A 9,072-nucleotide genomic window follows, 5' to 3' on the forward strand; every position below is an offset into this window, starting at 1 on the left:
AGATGAACCAGTGATGCTGGAACAGTTTTGAATCAGGTGAACCAGTGATGCTGAAACTGTTTTGAATCAGGTGAACCAGGGATGCTGGAACAGTGTTGAATCAGGTGAACCAGAGATGCTGGAGCAGTGTTGAATCAGATGAACCAGTGATGCTGGAGCAGTTTTGAATCAGGTGAACCAGTGATGCTGAAACAGTGTTGAAACAGGTGAACCAGTGATGCTGGAACAGTTTTGAATCCATCTCCTCTTCCTTCATCCTGTTATCTCTCCATCCCTCTTCCTTCATCCCGTCATCCCTCTTCCTTCATCCCGTCATCTCCTCTTCCTTCATCCCGTCATCCCTCTTCCTTCATCCCGTCATCCCTCTTCATTCATCCCGTCATCCCTCCATCTCTCTTCCTTAATCCTGTCATCCCTCTTCCTTCATCCCGTCATCCCTCTTCCTTCATCCTGTCATCCCTCCATCTCTCTTCCTTCATCCTGTCATACCTCTTCCTTCATCCCGTCATCTCCTCTTCCTTCATCCCGTCATCTCCTCTTCCTTCATCCTGTCATCCCTCCATCTCTCTTCCTTCATCCCGTCATCTCCTCTTCCTTCATCCTGTCATCCCTCCATCTCTCTTCCTTCATCCTGTCACCCCTCTTCCTTCATCCTGTCACCCCTCTTCCTTCATCCTGTCACCCCTCTTCCTTCATCCTGTCACCCCTCTTCCTTCATCCTGTCACCCCTCTTCCTTCATCCCGTCATCTCTCTTCCTTCACCCTGTCATCCCTCCATCCCTCTTCCTTCACCCTGTCATCCCTCCATCCCTCATCCTTTCCTTCTGATTGATCACACCTAACGTCCTTATTATGAGAGACCTGCCTCAAGCTTCTTTCCTACTAGTTAAAGACATCCTGTCATCCCTCCATCTCTCTTCCTTCACCCTGTCATCCCTCCATCCCTCTTCCTTCATCCTGTCATCCCTCTTCCTTCACCCTGTCATCCCTCCATCCCTCTTCCTTCACCCTGTCATCCCTCCATCCCTCATCCTTTCCTTCTGATTGATCACACCTAACGTCCTTATTATGAGAGACCTGCCTCAAGCTTCTTTGCTACTAGTTAAAGACATCCTGTCATCCCTCCATCTCCTCATCCTTCATCCTGTCACCCCTCTTCCTTCACCCTGTCATCCCTCCGTCTCCTCTTCCTTCATCCTGTCACCCCTCTTCCTTCATCCTGTCATCCCTCCATCCCACTTCCTTCACCCTGTCATCCCTCCATCTCCTCTTCCTTCATCCTGTCACCCCTCTTCCTTCACCCTGTCATCCCTCCATCTCTCTTCCTTCATCCTGTCATCCCTCCATCCCACTTCCTTCACCCTGTCATCCCTCCATCCCACTTCCTTCACCCTGTCATCCCTCCATCTCCTCTTCCTTCATCCCGTCATCCCTCTTCCTTCACCCTGTCATCCCTCCATCCCACTTCCTTCACCCTGTCATCCCTCCATCTCCTCTTCCTTCATCCTGTCACCCCTCTTCCTTCACCCTGTCATCCCTCCATCCCTCATCCTTTCCTTCTGATTGATCACACCTAACGTCCTTATTATGAGAGACCTGCCTCAAGCTTCTTTCCTACTAGTTAAAGACATCCTGTCATCCCTCCATCTCTCTTCCTTCATCCTGTCATACCTCTTCCTTCATCCCGTCATCTCCTCTTCCTTCATCCCGTCATCTCCTCTTCCTTCATCCCGTCATCTCCTCTTCCTTCATCCTGTCATCCCTCCATCTCTCTTCCTTCATCCCGTCATCTCCTCTTCCTTCATCCTGTCATCCCTCCATCTCTCTTCCTTCATCCTGTCACCCCTCTTCCTTCACCCTGTCATCCCTCCATCCCTCATCCTTTCCTTCTGATTGATCACACCTAACGTCCTTATTATGAGAGACCTGCCTCAAGCTTCTTTCCTACTAGTTAAAGACATCCTGTCATCCCTCCATCTCTCTTCCTTCACCCTGTCATCCCTCCATCCCTCTTCCTTCATCCTGTCACCCCTCTTCCTTCACCCTGTCATCCCTCCATCCCTCATCCTTTCCTTCTGATTGATCACACCTAACGTCCTTATTATGAGAGACCTGCCTCAAGCTTCTTTGCTACTAGTTAAAGACATCCTGTCATCCCTCCATCTCCTCATCCTTCATCCTGTCACCCCTCTTCCTTCACCCTGTCATCCCTCCGTCTCCTCTTCCTTCATCCTGTCACCCCTCTTCCTTCATCCTGTCATCCCTCCATCCCACTTCCTTCACCCTGTCATCCCTCCATCCCACTTCCTTCACCCTGTCATCCCTCCATCTCCTCTTCCTTCATCCCGTCATCCCTCTTCCTTCACCCTGTCATCCCTCCATCCCTCATCCTTTCCTTCTGATTGATCACACCTAACGTCCTTATTATGAGAGACCTGCCTCAAGCTTCTTTCCTACTAGTTAAAGACATCCTGTCATCCCTCCATCTCTCTTCCTTCATCCTGTCATACCTCTTCCTTCATCCCGTCATCTCCTCTTCCTTCATCCCGTCATCTCCTCTTCCTTCATCCCGTCATCCCGTCATCTCCTCTTCCTTCATCCTGTCATCCCTCCATCTCTCTTCCTTCATCCCGTCATCTCCTCTTCCTTCATCCTGTCATCCCTCCATCTCTCTTCCTTCATCCTGTCACCCCTCTTCCTTCACCCTGTCATCCCTCCATCCCTCATCCTTTCCTTCTGATTGATCACACCTAACGTCCTTATTATGAGAGACCTGCCTCAAGCTTCTTTCCTACTAGTTAAAGACATCCTGTCATCCCTCCATCTCTCTTCCTTCACCCTGTCATCCCTCCATCCCTCTTCCTTCATCCTGTCACCCCTCTTCCTTCACCCTGTCATCCCTCCATCCCTCATCCTTTCCTTCTGATTGATCACACCTAACGTCCTTATTATGAGAGACCTGCCTCAAGCTTCTTTCCAACTAGTTAAAGACATCCTGTCATCCCTCCATCTCTCTTCCTTCATCCTGTCATACCTCTTCCTTCATCCCGTCATCTCCTCTTCCTTCATCCCGTCATCTCCTCTTCCTTCATCCCGTCATCCCGTCATCTCCTCTTCCTTCATCCTGTCATCCCTCCATCTCTCTTCCTTCATCCCGTCATCTCCTCTTCCTTCATCCTGTCATCCCTCCATCTCTCTTCCTTCATCCTGTCACCCCTCTTCCTTCACCCTGTCATCCCTCCATCCCTCATCCTTTCCTTCTGATTGATCACACCTAACGTCCTTATTATGAGAGACCTGCCTCAAGCTTCTTTCCTACTAGTTAAAGACATCCTGTCATCCCTCCATCCCTCTTCCTTCATCCTGTCATCCCTCCATCTCCTCTTCCTTCACCCTGTCATCCCTCCATCTCCTCTTCCTTCATCCTGTCATCCCTCCATCCCTCATCCTTTCCTTCTGATTGATCACACCTAACGTCCTTATTATGAGAGACCAGCCTCAAGCTTCTTTCCTACTAGTTAAAGACATCTTGGAGTGACGTTGACGGGATGTGTGTTTGACAGAGGTCTGTAACTAACTCTGAAATAGATAATACTCACACGCCATTAGGACAAGTGCACTGTCATGCCGTTTTAGACACTGTTGGGGAAAACAGAGACACGTGACAAAGCCCGTTGTATGTCCCTGCAGCAGTGACAGACAGCAGTGACCCACCTCATCGGGGTCTAATGAGTTAACAGGAAACACTGACTGAATACTCTGACACAGCCTGCCTGAGGTGGGTTTGACACTTCTACACACACACACACACACACACACACACACACACACACACACACACACACACACACACACACACACACACACACACACACACACACACACACAGGTAAGGCAACCATCTCCATACCCGGAGGGATATTTACGCACCAGGAAGACAGACAACTAAGATGAGTATTCAATAAAGATGGAAAATATACAGAAAATACACTATTTAAAATGCCCATCTGTTTTTCTCTCTGTCACACTATCCCAGAGACATAATAATGTAGCTCTTTCTTAATGAGATGTAATAAAATCTTGAACAGGGAGGTCAGACAATGGGTGCCCGTCTGCCTCTGTTACGTTCTCTCTATGCCACTTCCTCCCTAATTATGTTCTCTCTAGTGGAACAACAAATACTTTAAACAGTCACTTATTTGTTCAGTGAGACGAACTGAACGGCTGTTATGTGAAGTCAGCATTTCATTCTCATGCTCTCTCTCCCTCTCTCTCTCTCTCCCTCCCCCGCTCTCTCTCTCTCCCCCCCTCTCTCTCTCTCCCTCCCCTCCCACTCTCCCTCCCCCGCTCTCTCTCCCCCCTCTCTCTCTCTCCCTCCCCTCCCACTCTTTCTCTCTCTCTCTCTCTCTCCCCTCCCCCCCTCTCTCTCTCTCTCTCTCCCCCCCCCTCCCACTCTCTCTCTCCCCCCCTCCCACTCTCTCTCTCCCCCTCCCCTCCCACTCTCTCTTTCTCTCTGTTTTTCCGCCTGGGTGGAGTAAATTGAATTCCACAGACTTCAGATAAATTCCAGTGGTCCATTTCTACTGTATAACGGACTCCTACATGATAATATTGTTCTCTGTATCAGCACCCAGCCAACACAAGCCCCAGCTAGCATGATACTGTCTGTGTCTGTGTTGTAAAACTCCTCCTGACTGCCTCCATGAAGGATTTCTCCATAATACTACAGTAGATCTACAACACTAAGAACAGAAAACACGGCTTGACAAACGTTCTGACCCACTGACGTCTGGGGACGGTCGAAGAACCCTTTTAGGTTCTACACACCACCTTTCTTCCTAAGAGTATAGCTGAACGTCGGAGATGAAGAGATGATTGGTTGGGCCGGTGCCATCAAACACAATACAAGTAGTTGATGATGAATGAATCTCATGAGGAAACTAGTCACTAGACTAGAGCAATGAGCTGTGGAGGGAGAAGGAGCCAACTGCTGTCAGGCCCTGAGACTCAAACCCCTGCTTCTGTCTGTCTGTCAGGCCCTGGGACTCAAACCCCTGCTTCTGTCTGTCTGTCAGGCCCTGGGACTCAAACCCCTGCTTCTGTCTGTCTGTCAGGCCCTGGGACTCAAACCCCTGCTTCTGTCTGTCTGTCAGGCCCTGGGACTCAAACCCCTGCTTCTGTCTGTCTGTCAGGCCCTGGGACTCAAACCCCTGCTTCTGTCTGTCTGTCTGTCTGTCAGGCCCTGGGACTCAAACCCCTGCTTCTGTCTGTCAGTTGGCACTAGCAGCATCAAATCTACAACAATAGAATTCTAGAACAATAGAATCTAGAGCAATAGAATTCAGGCAGCCGATGGAGTTGAATTTACCCTTCAATCACAGGGCTCAGTGACAGCCTCAGCAGTCTACATCCAGCTCATTAGCACTATACTGCTATCTAGTAGGATCAATGATGGTAGGACTACACACACACGCACGCACGCACATGCACACACACACACACACACACACACGCACACACACACGCACACACACACGAAGACACACACGCAGACACACACGCAGACACACACGCAGACACACACGCAGACACACACGCAGACACACACGCAGACACACACGCAGACACACGCACGTCACTCTAGAAATATAATATGTCTCTCTCATTGCATATTTACACCTGTAGTAAAACTAAACCAGTAGTAGCTTGCCAAATGAAACCATTAGTTTGCCAAATGAAACCAGTAGTTTGCCAAATGAAACCAGTAGCTTGCCAGTAGCTTGCCAAATGAAACCAGTAGCTTGCCAAATGAAACCAGTAGTTTGCCAAACGAAACCAGTAGCTTGCCAGTAGCTTGCCAAATGAACAGAGTAGCTTTCCAGTAGCTTGCCAATTGAAACCAGTAGCTTTCCAGTAGCTTGCCAAATTAAACTAGTAGTTTTCCAAATGAAACCAGTAGCTTGCCAAATGAAACCAGTAGCTTGCCAGTAGCTTGCCAAATGAAACCAGTAGTTTGCCAGTAGCTTGCCAAATGATACCAGTAGCTTGCAAAATGAAACCAGTAGTTCGCCAGTAGCTTGCCAAATGATACCAGTAGCTTGCAAAATGAAACCAGTAGTTTGTCAAATGAGTCATTAGGGAGGGGGAATAGGTATAGGGAATAGACACTGGAGAGTCATTAAGGAGGGGGAAAAGGTAATATCTATTTAGGTAATTACCTATTCCCCCTCCTTAATGACTCTCCAGAGTCTATTCACTATACCTATTCCCCCTCCTTAATGACTCTCCAGAGTCTATTCCCTAAACCTATTCCCCCTCCTTAATGACTCTCCAGAGTCTATTTGCTATACCTATTCCCCCTCCTTAATGACTCTCCAGAGTCTATTCCCTATACCTATTCCCCCTCCTTAATGACTCTCCAGAGTCTATTCCCTATACCTATTCCCCCTCCTTAATGACTCTCCAGAGTCTATTCCCTATACCTATTCCCCCTCCTTAATGACTCTCCAGAGTCTATTCCCTATACCTATTCCCCTCCTTAATGACTCTCCAGAGTCTATTCCCTATACCTATTCCCCCTCCTTAATGACTCTCCAGAGTCTATTCCCTATACCTATTCCCCCTCCTTAATGACTCTCCAGAGTCTATTCCCTATACCTATTCCCCCTCCTTAATGAGTCTCCAGAGTCTATTCCCTATACCTTTTCCCCCTCCTTAATGACTCTCCAGAGTCTATTCCCTATACCTATTCCCCCTCCTTAATGACTCTCCAGAGTCTATTCCCTATACCTATTCCCCCTCCTTAATGACTCTCCAGAGTCTATTCCCTATACCTATTCCCCCTCCTTAATGACTCTCCAGAGTCTATTCCCTATACCTATTCCCCTTCCTTAATGACTCTCCAGAGTCTATTCCCTATACCTATTCCCCCTCCTTAATGACTCTCCAGAGTCTATTCCCTATACCTATTCCCCCTCCTTAATGACTCTCCAGAGTCTATTCCCTATACCTATTCCCCCTCCTTAATGACTCTCCAGAGTCTATTCCCTATACCTATTCCCCTTCCTTAATGACTCTCCAGAGTCTATTCCCTATACCTATTCCCCCTCCTTAATGACTCTCCAGAGTCTATTCCCTATACCTATTCCCCCTCCTTAATGACTCTCCAGAGTCTATTCCCTATACCTATTCCCCTTCCTTAATGACTCTCCAGAGTCTAATCCCCCCAAAGATTTACAGAAGACATTTCAGATAACTATCCTCAGTGCTCAGTCCCATTAAACACAGAAAATGACAATATGCATTTTTAATGTGCCCATGGAAATGAATTATTAAATGGACTGAAGATTTACTGCACTCTTGACAAACATTTAATTGGAGAAAACCCATTTTCCTCATGCTACATATACACAACTGGTGTGAGAGTAACAAACGCCCAGCATTGATCTCAACAAAATGATACGGTCAGACTTCTTTGACCATTACTCACAGTGTAGTGAAAGATGCCCCCTGGGCTGTGGGATGAATGTAAGGAAGTCTCTGAGGATTGTATCACTGTTCAGGCCACTGGTGTTCCTTTCCACAACACAAAGCCATAGCTATGAGTGAAGGGTAGCAGAGGGAAGAGAGAGAGGAGAGCAGAGAGAGAGAGAGAGAGAGGAGAGGAAAGAGAGAGAGGAGAGCAGAGAGAGAGGAGAGCAGAAAGAGAGAGGAGAGCAGAGAGAGAGAGGAGAGAGGAGAGCAGAGAGAGAGGAGAGCAGAGAGAGAGGAGAGCAGAGAGAGAGGAGAGCAGAAAGAGAGAGGAGAGCAGAAAGAGAGAGGAGAGCAGAGAGAGAGAGGAGAGAGGAGAGCAGAGAGAGAGGAGAGCAGAGAGAGAGAGGAGAGCAGAAAGAGAGAGGAGAGCAGAAAGAGAGGAGAGCAGAAAGAGAGGAGAGCAGAGAGAGAGAGGAGAGCAGAGAGAGAGAGGAGAGCAGAAAGAGAGAGGAGAGCAGAAAGAGAGGAGAGCAGAGAGAGAGAGGAGAGCAGAGAGAGAGAGGAAAGAGAGAGGAGAGCAGAGAGAGAGAGGAGAGCAGAGAGAGAGGAGAGAGGAGAACAGAGAGAGAGGAGAGAGGAGAGCAGAGAGAGAGGAGAGGAGAGCAGAGAGAGAGAGAGGAGAGCAGAGAGAGAGAGGAGAGCAGAGAGAGAGAGAACGCTAAAGGAAAGGCCCATTCAGAAGTGAACATATCAGAGTTTATCTGTGTGACTTACCAAGACTCTGTTCTCCACCTTGTCAACTTTGATCTCTAGTTTGACTCTCTTCTTCACCGAGAGCTTCATCTTCCTCCCCACTGCATCCTTCACACTCTCTACAGGAGAGGAAGAGGGGAGGAAGAGGAGAGGAAGAGGAGAGGAAGAGGAGAGGAAGAGGAGAGGAGAGGGGGGGAGAGGAGAGGAGAGGAGAGGAGAGGAGAAGAGAGGAGAGGAGAAGAGTGTTAGGTTTACACGAATAAGCAGCTGAGCACCCAGGACATAACATTTTGAATGTATTCATTTGATTAAATTAACTTGATTAAATCGTTAGGCCAACTTTCCAAAGCTACGCAATGAAATATAAGTGAGCTTGCACTTATAGCAGGACTGATTTCCCAACAGGAAAGGATTTCCAGTCTGCTTTCATAAAAAAGAAAACATTTAAACCAAAAATAAAAAAAACAAATTAAATCCATAATTCACACAAACCACAGTGGAAGAAAGTAATGTTTTAAAAAGGTCTAAATAATGATGTTTTATTAGCTTTGAACCCCCACCTGCTTGGCGGAGATTTAAACCTTGTCACCAGTCATATTTACTTCAGCTTCTGCAGTTCAAATTGATTCTTCACACCCTCAGGAAGCTCATCCAATGAGAATTGGCTTATAGAAGAACTGGGTCATCTCTCTCTCTCTCTCTCTCTGCATATATATATATATATATATACAGTGGGGCAAAAAAGTATTTAGTCAGCCACCAATTGTGCAAGTTCTCCCACTTACAAATATGAGAGAGGCCTGTAATTTTCATCATAGGTACACTTCAACTATGACAGGCAAAATG

At 47.6% G+C, this 9,072-nt stretch overlaps 1 protein-coding gene across 1 annotated transcript in view; it reads right to left on the bottom strand.

Moving 5' to 3' along the window:
• LOC135530632 (F-actin-uncapping protein LRRC16A-like) overlaps positions 1 to 8,822 on the bottom strand; it is a gene marked incomplete at its 3' end in the record, with an annotated part of 151,605 nt that extends 142,783 nt beyond the window's left edge. Inside the window, exons 1-2 of the mRNA XM_064958917.1 lie at positions 8,816 to 8,822; positions 8,248 to 8,345 (exon numbers count right to left, since the gene is read on the bottom strand). Coding sequence (XP_064814989.1) covers positions 8,248 to 8,345; positions 8,816 to 8,822 — 105 coding nt within the window. The remainder of the gene's footprint in view (positions 1 to 8,247; positions 8,346 to 8,815) is intronic.
• Positions 8,823 to 9,072: the final 250 nt, after the last annotated feature.

This window comes from Oncorhynchus masou, unplaced genomic scaffold (genome assembly GCF_036934945.1).
Source record: "Oncorhynchus masou masou isolate Uvic2021 unplaced genomic scaffold, UVic_Omas_1.1 unplaced_scaffold_1401, whole genome shotgun sequence".
Classification (NCBI taxonomy): domain Eukaryota; kingdom Metazoa; phylum Chordata; class Actinopteri; order Salmoniformes; family Salmonidae; genus Oncorhynchus; species Oncorhynchus masou.